The 15,969-nt window shown below is 38.0% G+C and overlaps 1 protein-coding gene across 1 annotated transcript; it reads right to left on the reverse strand.

The window, feature by feature from the left end:
• Nucleotides 1-2,936: 2,936 nt before the first annotated feature.
• Nucleotides 2,937-3,903, reverse strand: LOC118740870 (AN1-type zinc finger protein 2B-like). The gene is made up of 3 exons (XM_036472609.1): nt 3,605-3,903; nt 3,422-3,533; nt 2,937-3,353 (listed from the first exon to the last, which is right to left on the reverse strand). The coding sequence occupies exons 1-3, from the start codon at nt 3,883-3,885 to the stop codon at nt 3,171-3,173; spliced, it is 576 nt and encodes a 191-aa protein (XP_036328502.1). The 5' UTR covers nt 3,886-3,903; the 3' UTR covers nt 2,937-3,170.
• Nucleotides 3,904-15,969: the final 12,066 nt, after the last annotated feature.

Raw genomic sequence — 15,969 nt, forward strand, 5'->3', positions numbered from 1 at the left:
TTCTATACAGGGGACAGGAGGGTTATCGGACGATAAGAAGACCATCTCTTGTTGTCCGGTTTCCCCGGTTTAAGCAGTGGGACCACTCTAACCATTTTCCAGATGTGCGGAATAATGAGTGCCTTAGACAGGTTGTGTCCCGCAGGACACAGTTTTTTCAGCATCAGCATGCATATGCAGTCGGGTCCTATGTCATTGGAGGCTTCGCTTTCCTACCTAAATTGTCGGATAAAGTTACTCGCGCATTGCTCTGGGTCCGACGAAGCGCAGTCGCCGAAAGAGATTTCGACACTTTCATCACGCTTCGTTGGGTTGGGCAGTGACATGGTTGATCATTGCTTGGTCACACCAGAGGTGAAGTAACAAGTCCGCAGATGCTTTTCCCACTTCTTCCGCTTATGTACGTTCACAAGTTGCCGAATCTCCGTGTTAAGATCCCTAATGCGTGGATGTCCGTGATCGGCCTGACGAAGGTTGTCTCGCTCATCAGCTTCGGCCAGAAAATTCGGAGGGGGGTCCGAAATACATCCGGCTGGGATAAAGCGGGCTGCAGCAGCAGTGACACCCCTGCGGAACTTACGTGAACGTCGGTTGGTGTGAAGGGGGCAGAGAAGGTGATTTCAGTAAGTTCCGCGAAGCCGTTCCAATGAACAAAGTAGGCTAGTTTATCAATCGACATGACTATGGTCAGATGATCTGATGCTTGAGTCATCATAGGTCTCTACGTTATGCTGTTTATCAGACCAGCGCTTACGATTGTTATATAAGGCGAGCTACTGCAGCTGCCCATAATTCTGATGGGTGCGTCGTCGATCATTGTGCAGAATGTCGAATCGTCTATTTGCTCAGCCAAGTGTCTCGTCTCTGGCATACGCAGAAGGTGTATATTTCTGGCCCTGGATTAGACTCTATGCCAGCCCTGAACAGAACAATTCGGAGCAGATATAGGGAGCCGCATTTACGAACAACATTGTGAGATTTCGCCGACCCAAACAGGGTTAGATCCACGAGTAATCAAGTATTCTGCTGTTGTACAGTGTATTGACCTGGAGCCATGATCAATACCACCGTTTCTACGTTAAATGAACTATCAAGAACGGCTTGCTTAGGAATTGCGAGGGGCATGAGTGCAACATCTCCGCGGATTTGAATGCTCTTTTAGATTTTCTATGCCTTCAATTAGGGATATAAAATGAATACGATATGTCTACCATATTCTATTGTATTTGGCACTATCAGAGTTGTGAGCACATAGTTGTTAAGCGGATTGTCAGCGCCCTTTGCTCCTAAACAAACTGATAACTGATAGGGTCTCGTTTGGAAAAAAGTGGGATTACTTTGTCGGCATTTCTTAAAGATAATAATGGGGGGAACCAGATAATCTCTTAAGAGCTAGGTAGAAACGTTCTATACTGACAGAATGTAAGACGGTGCGCGCTTCCACTCCGCAACGCCTGGTTTTAAGCTCTGGTAAAAGCAACATCGCAAAAAAATATAGAAAAAATGGTTTTTCTTAACAGCGGTCGTCCCTCGGCAGGCAATGGCAAACCTCCGGGCGTATTTCTGAAATGAAAAACCACTTCTCATAAAAATACAATCGCCGTTCGGAGTCGGCGTAAAACGGTAGGTCCCTCCGCTTTGTATGATAACATCAAGGCGCACGCCACAAATCGGAGGATAAGCTTGGCCAAACACTAACATATGTGTAAGCGCCAATCTATTATATTATTATTATACAAGACGGCAAATGGGCTGTAGCAAGCGTACATCTGGCGGGTAACTTGACTTCTAAAGGCGTTGGTAGCTCTGGTAGCGCTCTGTCAAGATAGCGGTGAAATTCCTTTTCAAACAAAGGTTAGAGTTTAAAGCACTGATAGGACTGGTTACGGGACATAACAACACGGAAACAACATATGGTTTCCATTTCTATCACTGACAATTAACTTGTTGAAGAACGTGTATAACACAGAGCACTTTCTCCGTGTCTCAGTATTTTCAAATCGGTTTAGCTCAAGTAAATCTTAATATTTTTCCGAAATATGTATTTTGGTGGAAGTCTTAAACTATAATAAATTTTTTAAACTTCCGTTGGAAAAACCACAACTTATTTAGTGATGCACATTGTATATACGTATGCATCTCATGGGTGTATAATAAAATAATCAATATTTGTTTTTTATTTGTTTATTTCGTCTCTAAGAAAACATAACAACTATGGCAAAATTGCTTACGTTTTAATTAATGATTATATATTATTTATTAACCATCCCAACTGCGAATTCTGTTTGAACAAAACGTTTATAAAAATGAAGCGCAAATTCGAACAATTTTTATTCCTTAATAGTTCTTCAAATAGAATTCGCTAAAGGATTAAAAATGTTTTTCGATACATACGTATGTACGCGTCTGAAAATATTATTTCATGCCCACTATAAAGCTTAATCACAACTAGGTAAGTTTCAGTTTGTTAAAATCTATTATAAAATATGCATTTCAATTAAAGAATGTGGAGATTCATTAACAAAAATTAATTGTATATATCATGTCATAAAAACAAACTTACGATATAGGCCCTTTATTTATATCCTGAATAGTCATGCAATAAACGCGCGCTAAATGCAAATACACTTAGGGCCGGTTGTTCAATGTCTGGTTATCACTACCACTACACTATCGACGATTTCGACATCATGCATTTAACATGTGATCGATTACTCAAAGTCTGGTTAACACTAATCTCCGGTTAAACATATTTATCGACGTTACCGATTCCCTGTTCAATGCATGCAGTGTTGTTGTTGTTGTTGTTGTTGTGGTTGTGGTTGGTGTTGTAACAGCATACAAATTCCCCAAAGAGATTTTGGGGAGTGTTGGTGGAGTGACAGTCCTTGGCCAGATATAAATCTGGGTCGTTCCGGTTACGTAGACCCGACTGTCGTGGGAACGACATATGCATGGAGTCGAATACGTCGATAACGATGTTTAACCACAGATTAGTGTTAACCAGATATTGAGTAACCGGCCCTTAGCATGTGACATTCATTGATTAAATTACCGCTGCAGAAGTTATTTTATGTATAGTAAGTATGTATTTAGATACTTGTAAACTACTAAAGAATATCTTTAAATTGTTAAACTACAACTTCTACCATTAAAACAGCTAAATCGAACTACGAAAGCAGACATTTGTCTTTTACATTTGAGGATTGCTCATCACGCCCGCCAACGCGTACTGTAGCATTAGCTTGTACTGCCGCATTGACAGCAGTTGGATTTCGCCGTTCACGATCTGCATTCTCATCTAACTCCATAATTGACAGAGCAAGGACACGAGCTAGCGCCTCATCTTCAGTCTAAAAATACAACAACGTTTTTAATTAGAAACAATGAGACAAAAAGTTGTATGGTCTTTTGAACTAACCATATTTCCTTGAATATTTTGCACTTGTGTTCCAGTTGCTATGGGATTACGTCTAGGTTGCCCATTAAATAGTGAAGTTGGCTTGTTAGTACGCCTGTATTCAGCTGCATTTCTAAAATGTAATGTATTATTAAACCTTAAAATACACGTCACTATAATATGTATGTATGTAAATTAAATTACGCTGCCATAGCACGCTTAACTACACTTGCAACGGAAGCACCTCTGCATCCATGATCTGTGGTATGACGGTGGCGTAGACAAAAATTTCTTCTACATTCCGTGCAGTTGACTGGTATAAGCTCCTTCTTTTTACAATTTTTATAACTACAACGATTTGTGTATATTTTTTTTGTGTCTGACTTGCATTGCTGATCGATATGACGCCCGACGGTTAGATCAGGCTCGACTCCAGGTGCTGTGGGCACTGGTTCACCACATAGAGGGCAAATTGGCACTTGCATATCCTTGCGACGTGGCCCAATACATAGCTGACAGAGAACCAGAGAACGTTTAAAACAGAGAAGCAGCAATTACGAATAGCCGTGTGAATTGTCAAACACTACCAAAATCGCTCTAGAAGCTCACCACTCGAATCGAAAATTGAGAGCGGCAAGTTAACAGAGCTGAGCGGAGATACAATTTTCAAGAATGATAGAATACAAGATTGCGCCAATGAGAGAGGATTTTTGAGCGTAATTTTTGCGTGACGTCATCTTGGTGCAATCGCGACAGAGAAATGCCAAAACTCATATAAGAATATGTAAACAATGCAGAAAATTGTGTTAATTTTAATGTTACATGACCCATTTTTGCAGGAATCACTAAATATACAAAGGTTGATTAATTAGGAACACGTAGCAATAATTAGATAACTACGATTTTGAGCACATGAAAAAATGTATGTATTAACAGTGTTTGCAGTTTCATATAGACCAAAAGGAAGGTGTGCAGCAAAGTGAATTTTAGGACTTGCCATTTTAAAAAGACATGCAGGGTGCATATTTATATTTGTGGACGGAAGCCAACCACCATTAACTCCACAGCTTTGATTTGATGACTTTTGTACTATTTCCGAGGGGATGCATGAGTGTGGCTTTTTTGGAAGCAAATATTCTATGTCAGTAAAATACAATTTAAGCTGAACTTTTAAATGTAAAATAATTTAGGCACTGTTTTGTATTAGGTACGTAACAGCGCGGTAAGATGCCGCTTGAATTAGCGCCTGGCGACCTTATTCACTGGTGCATTACCTCATACCAGCACTAAAAGAATCAGGTACTAACAAAAATAAGTAGGTAGTGAAGTTCATGTATCTATTTACTGTAGAAACTGCTTTTGTATGTATGCCATTGACAGCAAAATAAACCAGCAACTGTCTACATTCACCATGTAAATATACCTACTACAATTCACCAAGGAAAGGCCAACATAGTTCCATGTAGAAGCTCATAGCTCACACACATAGCACAAAGCTCGATTTGGTGTTTAATGCATGTCCTCCCCGGCAGAACTGCTTCCACTTTTTCGCCAGGTTTGCGTCCGTAGGAAACGAAAAAAAAACTTATATACGCTTTCCTTTTGTTTTCACTATTACACTTTGCCACGGCACACTTCATTTTGCTTTTTAATGTCTAAATAATTGTTTAAAACCACGGAGAAATATTACCGCACAAATATTAAAATTGTTATTTGGTCTTTTCGTATGCTCACATTCAACAATTGCACCAAGATGACGTCACGCACACAGCTCATTCTGTCAAAATCACAAAGAGCGGATTAGCGGTACCGCGATTGGCGCAATCTCTATTTCTCTCAATCGTGTACAATTTTGTTAATTTGTATCAATGTTAAGTGCTTTGGTTTGGATTTTCTTTTTCGCGGCATTGATTTAATAAAAAAAAAGATTAAAAGTCTTGGTTAAATTAATGAAAATTCATTTTCGAAAATATATGCAAGGGAATGCTTAACTCCAAAACGTAGATTTGTTATCTAATAAATATGTGAAAGCTATGCAAATATGCAAACTCATTGGTGATTTGCCGTCGGCATTTGGGTCGCAAAAATCGTTTTTTTTTAACGATTCTTATTGTAGTTGCCGCGATATTTTCAATGCAACAAACCGCAGTTTTCTAGGTGCCTTAATTCACTTTAAAGATGGCCACATTGACAAAAAAAAAGCCTACAAATGCGTACTCTTTGGTAATTTGTTGTCGGCATTAAAAAGCGAAGAAAAAATCTGTTTTTATTTTTTAACGATTGCTATGCTGCTTTCAATGCAACAAACCGCAGTTTTCTTGCTAGCAAATTCACTTCAAAGATGGATACATTGACAAAAACGTACAAAAGCAGCAATTGCACTTGTTAGCAAAGTGGTTTTTCTCGAAAAGTTATGTTTGAGTTTTATGAACATTTATTTCGAGAAAATATGCCATATTGAAATAACCTAAGCAAATACCTTTTCTTAAAATCTCAGACCTTTTACTCGATTTGATCAAATAAATTTAAGTGAAAGTTATGAAATTTTAAGTAAAAGCAATTGCTTAGTTTTTATGCATACCGGCCAATGTGTTGAATGATGATTTTCAACTGCAATACTATAATAGTTGACACTAAAGCTTTTTCACATTATTTTCAGTGGAATAGGTATCTGTGAAAAAAGCTGACACTAACTTTCTTCCTATTAGGCATGCGCATATGGATGCTTTTAGTACACACAGATGCGATCAACTAATTAGCAACGAAATTCAAAATGATATTGTTTGCGAATTATGTTTATTTATTTATTTTTAATAATTTCCTTTAAAATATAATTCAATCTATAACAGAAACCACAATAATAAAAGGTTAAAAGCTTGCACAAATTGCATAAAAATTAATCAAACTTCAAAAAAATTGTTATCAAGATTTCAAAATTTTTAATTTGAAATTTAGAAAATTTTCGGGTATGCACCTTTGTAGCCCATTCAATGAAGTACACTAAAGTGCAAGTTTCTAGTCATTAAAAATTATCGTTGATTTTTTAGAATTTTTTTTGTGGAGGGTGTTCGTATTTTCTTTCATATAGCACATGATCAAATTTTTTTTTTTATGAAAAAAACAGCAACATCCCCACAAAAAAATCTATAAAATCACCGGTAATTTTTAACCACTTGAAACTTGCACTTTCTTATACTATAATTGAATGGACTACAATACTGCATACCCGAAAATTTTTTAAATATTCTAATTAAAAATTTGGATGACCATTTCTTGAAGTTTGATTCGTTTATTGCAATTTGTGTAAGCTTTTAAACTTTTATTATTGTGGTTCTTGTTACAGATTGAATTATATTTTAAATGAAAATCATTAAAAATAAATAAACATAATTTGCAAACAATATCATATTGAATTTCCTTGGTAATTAGTTGATCGCATCTGAATGTATGTATGTACATATGTACATATGTACCCAATACACATACTCCAAAATCATTTATTGATAACGTTCTTGCACATGCACATAATATTACATATATGTATGTACATACTAAACTCCTGCGCAATTCCATTTAAAGGGCCTAACAAGACATCCGATCGCCGCGCAAATACTTTCACTCCTTTACTCTCATCGTTCGAGTCAAGTGTGAGTAAGCATAAACCAGTTTCTGCAAGCGTACGTAAACTACCGATCAATAGCAAGACGCGTAGAGTATTTACTTTGCCTTCCACAACTACTGCGAGTAAAAGGTATTTGACAGTAGAGTACTCTACTAGTAGTACTTGAGTATTTTCGAAGAAAACATACATTTGTGGCAAGAATGATAGAAGAATTTTCTGGATCGTGCATTTGTGGTATCTGAATAAAATTAAGGACAGGAATGTAGTGGAGCGATGAAGAGAACGACGAGCAAAACGTACTTTCAACTAAAATGCTAATATACATACCTAAGTACATATGTATGTATGGATGTGCATAGATACGTATGTGCATACATAGATACGTATGTGCATAGGTACATACTATGTGCATAGATACGGATGTGCATAGATACATATGTATACATATAAGTGTCCGCATATATTTTTTCTCGTCACTTGTTCTGTCGCTTCACTGCAGCAAAACCAAGTTGTGGGAAAACCCTGACGATATGCGTACAATTGAAACCATGGGTTTGAAGATAGCGCAAATTGATGTGAAAATTTCAATTTCATATTAAATATATTTATGTATGCATGTACATACATATGTACATATGTAAAAATGTAGTTTCGATTTAAAAAAAATCGGATAAAGTTTTTCTTTCTTCTGTCTTCTGAACGACTTCATACATTAGCTGTCAAATTCAACTCTCAAAGGTACACACCAACATGTTGTCTCAAATGATCAGAAAAATATTACGATCATCTAACACGCAACTATTCAGTTGATCAGAAGTACGCAACAACGTGTTCAGAAGGTGCAATCACACCAGTTAGGTCGGTGTTATGCAGAAATTTTGTTTGGCAAACTGCGTGCAATTGTTGTTGCAGCAAACTCGGAGAGAGCGAGTTTGGCGACTCTCACAGCAAACTAATTTTGTTTGGTCAAACTGCAGCAAATTCGGTGTTGCCATATACAAAAATTTTAAATTTTGCGCGTTATGTACATCTGAAATTCTCATTTCGTGTTGGCAATAGCCATGAAAACCATAATGAACGTGCAACCCTGTGCCAAACTCGACATAACCACCTCCGAGCAAACTAAGCAGCCGCCATTTAATTTGGCAAACAAAAGTTTGTCTGCATAACACCGACCTTACTGAGCTGTTGCGCCTTCTGAACGTGCCCAATGAAAATTCGTTTCTCTTGAAATCAAGTTATATTTTTTTTATTTGTAAAGGCTCTCAAGAAAAACTAAAAATTCATATAAAATTACGCACAATAAATAGAAAATAAATTTGCTTCTATAAAAATTTCTTAAATCAGTATGCAGCTCTTAAGAAAAAAATTCTCGTACATCTCGTCGCTACCATGTCCAACTATCGAATGTGAAAATCGGCACTTTTCAAAATTTTGATTTGCCACTAATAATTTTATTTCGTATAGCAGCATTGCTTAAGTTATTGTTTTCGACAACTTATTTGTTGGTTAATGACTGCAAATAGTCTTATAGAAAATTAGAAACGAGAAATAATACTTTCATAAAACTTTAAGTACATACATACATAGATTTAAAAAGCTGCTTGAATATAAAAGTTTTATGAAAATGTCACATTAAACAACTGTCTAAATCTACGTTATTTTTTATAAATAAGGCCGTAAACATTTCCTTACATCGTCAAATTCCATATTCTATTTTTACTCTTTCAATTTCACTGACCAGCGCCGCAAACGATATCAACTAGTAGGCTAACAACCAGAATTGAAATTTAATACGCAAGTACTTACCGTACTACAAGTATACAGAGAGTAGATTTGCTACTCCCTTTTGGCAGCAGCAAATATCTCGCGTACGCGATGAGGGAAAGTAGAGTACGTACTTTGGTGGCACGGTGGAGAGAATACAGAGGTGGCGCCGATGACGATACCGCTACTCGGCTCTCAGTGATTTTGACAGAATCAGCTGTTTTGGTGACGTCATAGTAGAGAAGACAGCAGTAGTGATGTGCTGAGTCAATACTTTTAAGTACCCAATACTCTCGATACTCGGTACCGAAACATTTAGGTTTCGAATAAAAGCGCACATAGGCCAAAAATATGGAAAAAACGCCTAACCAAACCCGAATGTAAGAGCCAATAGAGCTTTTTTACTGATTCAAATGAAAGATGTTTGAAGCATTTTTGTTCCAGCTGATATCATTTTTGTAGGCCTGGGACAGATTCTGTAACCAGTTAACGACAATTTTCGAATCGGTATCGGTTTTGTCGACGCTTGATATCAAATATTTGTAAGTCAACAAGTGAGAAACTTGTCGCTAACTGGCTGCAGAATCTCTCCCCTGAAAGGCTTCTTCATCCGTCAAAGTATTTTTCTTGAACCTTGGACCGACTAAGGTTAAAACTGATAAAATAATATTTTTCTGTGGCGATAAGTTCAAGTGTTTTAGCCGATATCAGATAAATTAGTAATGAAAGTTTTTTCTAAACCTGAAATGCATATAATGGCGAGGGTTTAATGTAAATAATCGGTATCGGATACCGAAAAGGAAGTGTAGGGTACCGAAATCTTTTTTAAGTATTGGGTACCGAGTATTGGGGACAATTCAGCACATCACTAGTCGCCTTCATTCTCGCCGCTCTCAGTTGTCAACTCTACCATGACGTCACGCTAAAATTACTCTCACGAATTCTGCTGCAATCGGCGCAATCTTGTATTCTATCATTCTTGCTTTGGTGGAGTAATAGCAAGTACGTCAAGTATTTACTCTCTCAACGCCAAGTAGGGTATGTATGCGGAAAAATAGTAACAATGTGTTGGGAGTAGAGTACAATGCAAGGAGTACTTATTGAACGAAATGCGGCAAATAAACTTGCGCTGGACTCTAGTACATACATACTAACTTTCTTCTTATTTGGGGCTGACAAACTTTAACTTAAGAGTCGACTTTATTTCGTCTACTAATATGCCCCAATAGTTTTGGAGTCAAATGAAAATGCATTTCCCACGCATGCATGCTACATTATTTGACAACGTACGTTTTTACATGCATATATAAGTATATACATACATACATATGTGCATATTGCTGCCTAAGTACCACGCACATATATACAAATGTACATATGTACAACTCACGGCAGCATACATACACACATACATAATTACGCGCATATTCAAATACAACAATAACTATTTCATTCATAAACGCATGCGCATATTTCTCAAGGCCAAGTAAATTCATTCATAAAAACAACCGCAGCACATTTCCCCGCAAATTCATCAATAACAAGCGCAACTTTGTCAATCCGACACAAAAATTCTAAAATCTTAAAATGAAGAAATCTCGGCCAGCCAAGTGAAAGGTGGCAATTATTTCTCTATATCCAGTAAAATAAGTTATCTCGAATTTTGGCAATTTTTGGTAATTTTTGACAAAACACTCAATTTCTCTGTTCCCTTCCAATATTTCAACCACTAACTAGTATTTTAAGGTGTCATTTTAATAAACATTAAATAAAAGTGTACGTTTTCTGCAGGAAAATACATAAATTTTTTTTAATAAAATCAAAACTTCTAAAATCACAAACATATGTGGTTTTATCGGAAGTTCACAGATGTTACGTGGCAACTTAGCTCGTTTTCACATTTTTCGGTCCGAAATTGTAAAATTTTTGTCCATGACGCGCCACGATTTTTGTACAGGTGGGTCAATGTGCCTTGAACACCATTTACATATATACAAAAAAATGATTTTATTTATTTTTTAATATTAAAAATTTCTACACTTCAAAGCGTTTATAAAAGTATATTTACATATGTATATGCACGGACGATTTTTAATATTTTTCATCCGTAAGCAAATCTTCAGTACCATAAAAGATTCAAACACATCAAAGTACAAGCAATGCAATGTCCAAGCTAGTGCTACTCCACTGTACATGTGTATATGAATGTATGCATGTATGCGTGTAAAAAATGTCAATTCCATTTTAACGGACATAGTTTTTTTGGTTTCAGCTGGTTCCAACTGTTAAAGAAGCACAATTTTTATGGTTAATCTTGATGAAAGTTACATGTATTGTAGAGAACATGGTTACATGCAGAATTTTAAATTAATTAATATTTATCTTCATACAAAATGTACGAGTATTGCTTTATTAAATGAAAACTTATGCGAAAATCTAAATGTTTCGTAAACGTAGGGTTAATATTTTCGCGTACGTGCCAATCTGGTGTCGATTCCCAGAAATTGAATAATTTGTGTGATGATGGGTGCGGCGAGGGGAAGACGAAAGCAGACCAATCGTACATTTGTATGTACATATTATGATACATACATTACATATCTACATATGTATTTACAAATGCATGTGTATATACGTACATATTTATGCGTTTGGCTTTTTGCATGAATAGAAAATTTGATTGCAGAAATAATTTTAATGAAATTAATTTTATAAACACATTTGTACTATATAATATTAAGTTTATAAGTTAATATCGGTATTTTGATAACAAGCCATAATTTGTTAGACACACATACGTACATACACGGGCAATCAAAAGTGATTGCATGGTTCTTTTTTGTATAATATTTACAATGTTTTTCAAGTAAACATTTTTTTGTTATTTTTTTATAAAAATATGGTTCATGCAGTAATCGAAACCATATAAGTCAAACTTTCAAAATTTATACAGAACGTAGAAAAATTCAACAAATTTTGATCTAAATTTTCTACTTTTTAATCGAATGGCCTTATTCATTAAAAATAAAGTAGCTTTATAAAAGGTTTATAAATTGAAAAATGTATGAAAACGTCAATTTATAAAGCTCTTTAAACCTACTTTATTTTTTATGAATAAGGCCATACATTTTTAGAAAGTTTTGGGTACGCAGATAGATAGGTTATGTATGTAATTTTAGTGAAACAAGTGAAAGTTTTAAGCGGATAAAAGATCGCTTTAATTTTTAATGAATTTTTTTCCGACGTATTTTGCGGTTTTATGCATATAACAGGTGTAATTTATAAAATATAGTATTTAATTTTTGTTTGCAAACGGTCTTGCGCATTTTATTCTACAAGAAATTCGCTTTTATGTATATGGTAAAAAGTACAAGCCGGATCTGAACCAGCGACCTATGGAAAAATTTTAACGTTTTAACGCAATCAGTGCGAATTTTTCGATAATTTGGTAAATTTTGCGGCCCCAGCAAAGTTTAATAACCCCTTTCAGCTACCCAGCAAAAGGAAACCAAATTTTACGTCGAAAGTGTAAAGCGAAAGTGCGTTTGCCCTATTAAGGCTGTAATACCTTAAACATCCCGTGCTTAACGTACAGCTTCGGTACTGTTTGCTTGGTTTCTCTTCGTTCTCTGCCCCTTCACGAAAACCAAATTATATATTTAGCACCCTGTAAAAAAAAAAAAAAAAAAAAACTTTTGTTTTCTCTTGTTTCCTCTTGTAAAACAAATTTTGGCACACGTCACTGATAACCCGTTCCCATACGGTAAATTTGTTTAAAAAAAAAAAAGAAAAAAAAAGAAAAAAAAAAACAGAACGCTATTCACTTGTCTCCGCAAATTCCGTTGTTTGATTTCTCGGTCGCGTATCCACACCCATGTGACCACTCACAATGATCAAAGCCAACAGGAGAAAATGGTACCGCAGGCATCCAACCGCCAAACACTAAGGCGATATAGGAAACCTCAAAACCCGAAGGAAACACGAAATCCGACAGCTCAAGGAAACCATAACACATCACAAACACCCACAAACGCGACTGACAATTCTCAGTCACCCGCCAATACATACAGTCCACAGGTGCAATCCATGCACACAGTAAACGAAGAAAAAACTCTACTTCCAACAGCTCTCGTCTTAATAGAGCAATCCGGAGTACTGCATAAGGTTCGAGCTCTCATCGACCAAGGTTCTCAAAAAACTTTCATCACCTCGAAAGTGCAAAATCGTCTAAGGCTCCCCACCCGAAAAGCTCAATACGAAATTTCCGCAATGGGTGGAAAATTATCTCAAAATTCCAGCCATATTTGTTCCGTGAAGTTAGTTTCGCCGAAAAACAGAAAGTCGATTGATACCCAAGCAATCGTCCTTCCACAATTGACTAGACTTCTTCCTACCTTCACTATTGCAAAACCCGATTGGAATCAATTCGCCATGTTGGACTTGGCAGACCCCAACTGTTTCCAACAAGCCCAAATCGATATGATTATCGGCAGTGATCTGATCCCTCAGATCATGCTCAGTGGTATACATCGCAACATATGTGGAGGCCTGCTCGCGCAAAATACCATATTTGGATGGATCATAAGTGGACCCATCACTTGTGAAGTGTCAGTGTTCTCGACACAAGTGGAAGAAGTTTCTAACGAACTCCTTAGTACACAACTAAGAGAGTTCTGGGATTATATCAATTCGTTTATAATGGGGATATAGAGAAGATGTACCGACAAATCCGTGTTCATCAAGATGACCAAGAGTTCCAGCGAATTCTCTTTCGCAGACCGCATAACTCAGAAGTTCAAGACTTCAGGCTGAAAACGGTTACATTCGGAGTAAACTGCGCTCCATTTCTAGCCATTAGAACCCTTCAACAATTGGCTAAGGATTCACGCAACAGGTTCCCACTCGCTGAACAAGTGCTTCTGCGAGACACTTATGTAGACGATATTTTATCAGGGAGCCATACAATTCCAGATGCTGGGAATAAATTATCAGAAGTTATAAAGACACTCGCTAGTGCTGGATTCCCACTCCGCAAGATAACGGCCAACAACCCAAAGATTCTGGAAAAAATCCCGAAGTCAGATCTCCTTGATTCCGACTTTCTAAAATTTGAGAGTACCAGTAGTACAAAAACACTAGGTATGAGATGGAACGCTCTTTCAGATACCTTTTCCTACTACTTCCAGTAATGCTACAAAGACTGCCACGAAGCGGCAAATCTCATCAACAATCGCAAAACTGTTTGACCCGGCAGGATGGCTCTCGCCCATTATAACTCAAGCCAAATTGCTTCTTCAATCTTTATGGCTAGAAGGTACCGATTGGGATAAAGGCGTCAAGTCAGGATCGCTAGTGAAATGGAATCAAATTTTCGAGAATTTACCTCATATCTCGACCATCGAAATCCCTCGATGGGTAAAGTTTTCACCCATACATCGTCTCCAGCTTCACGGATTCTGCGACGCTTCAGAAAAGGCATACTGCGCTGCTCTCTACCTGCGCACAACGGATCTTGACGGAAAAGTCGCCTGCCACCTCTTAGCAGCAAAAGGAATAGTGGCAGCTTTGGGAACCGTTAGTATCCCGCGGTTGGAACTCTGTGGCGCTGTCTTGCTCGCCCAGTTGGTCAAGTCCATACGAGAAAACCTTGACCTCTACTTAGAGAATACGTTCCTTTGGTCGGACTCTCAAATTGTACTTGCGTGGTTAGAAAAACCGCCTCACACCTGGAAGACGTATGTCGCTAACCGGACGTCCCAGATTATGAGCAGCGTTGATAACGCCACATGGAGGCATATCATCAGCCGTGAAAATCCTGCAGACTTGGGTACCCGAGGTTGTAATCCGCGAGAATTGGCGTCCAACACTCTTTGGTGGAATGGCCCAGATTGGCTTCTACGCTCCGAAGAAGCCTGGCCAAAACCTACCGTTTCGACAATTTTGCCTCCCGAGTAAAGAAACATAGTTGTCAATCTCGCTATAGAAGAGCCAGCCGATGTGCTCGAACGGTTTTCATCTTTTCCCCATGCGTTGCGCGTGCTTGCTTACGTATTTCGGTTCCTCAACCATGGGCTCGCGAAAAGAAGAAATACTCCCTGTATCTCAACAAATTCCCTCTCTCAGGTCGAATTTCACTTTATCAAAACGAGGCTCCTTTCGTTGGCACAATCACGATATTACCCACAGGAAGTAAGCGCACTATCCGCGAGAAAGCCCTTGTCAAACAAAAAAGCTCTCTCTTAACTCTCAACCCTTCTCTCGATAAAGAAGGTCTCTTGAGGGTAAACGGACGATTATCCCAATCCGAGCTCAGTTATAATGAACGCCACCCCGTAATTGTGCCCGAAAAGTCCCGATTTTGTTGCTTGTATCTGACTTACCTCCACAAACTACTTCTGCATGCAGAACAAAGGCTAATGTTTCGCATGGCCCGCCAAGAGTTTTACATTCCCCGGCTGAAGCCGCAGATTAAGAAATGTATCCACCTCTGCAAGGTCTGTGCGCTTTATAAACAGCGGGCTCAGTCTCAAATCATGGCTGCGCTTCCCCCAGAACGCTGTAGTTTGTCCACCCCTTTCTCGACAACTGGTGTAGACTTCGCTGGTCCATTTCAGATTAAAGCGTCTCAGCTCAGAACAGCAACCTTTCTCAAAGGTTATGTCGCGGTTTTTGTTTGCTTCTCGACTGTGCATCTAGAATTGTGCTCTAATCTCACAACAGAAGCATTTCGCGCAGCTTTCGCAAGATTCGTCGGCCGAAGGGGTCTGCCCCGTAAGATTATGTCCGACAACGGCACAACCTTCGTTGGAGCACACCGAGCGCTCAGCAGAGAATTTCTGGAGTTTTCGAAAGAAGTCTCCAAGGACATTCTATCAAATTATTCCCCGCAAGGAATTGACTGGGTATTCATCCCCCCAGGTGCCTCCCATATGGGCGGCCTTTGGGAGTCAGCTGTCAAAAGCTTCAAAACCCATTTGAAAAAGATAGCTGGCAACCATAAATTCAATTTCGAAGAGTTCTCCACGCTTCTAACCCGTATTGAGGCAGTTCTGAATTCCCGACCTTTATCTCCCCTATCACATGATCCTAATGATATTTTAGCTCTCACCCCAGGTCACTTTCTGAGAGGCGCCCCACTCACGGCGATTCCCGAACCCGACGCGGAAAACATCTCACTGGT

This window comes from Rhagoletis pomonella, unplaced genomic scaffold, assembly GCF_013731165.1.
Source record: "Rhagoletis pomonella isolate Grant_MI unplaced genomic scaffold, Rhpom_1.0 Rhpom_scaffold_00006, whole genome shotgun sequence".
Taxonomy (NCBI): domain Eukaryota; kingdom Metazoa; phylum Arthropoda; class Insecta; order Diptera; family Tephritidae; genus Rhagoletis; species Rhagoletis pomonella.

Bases quoted from the DNA above. Each gene is read 5' to 3' on its own strand.
- LOC118740870 (XM_036472609.1), bottom strand. From the start codon at position 3,885: ATGCAAGTGCCAATTTGCCCTCTATGTGGTGAACCAGTGCCCACAGCA. The intron at 3,534-3,604 runs GTAATTTAATTT...ATTACATTTTAG, and splicing joins GTTAAGCGTGCTATGGCAGC to AAATGCAGCTGAATACAGGC. The intron at 3,354-3,421 runs GTTAGTTCAAAA...TTGTATTTTTAG, and splicing joins AAAATATTCAAGGAAATATG to ACTGAAGATGAGGCGCTAGC.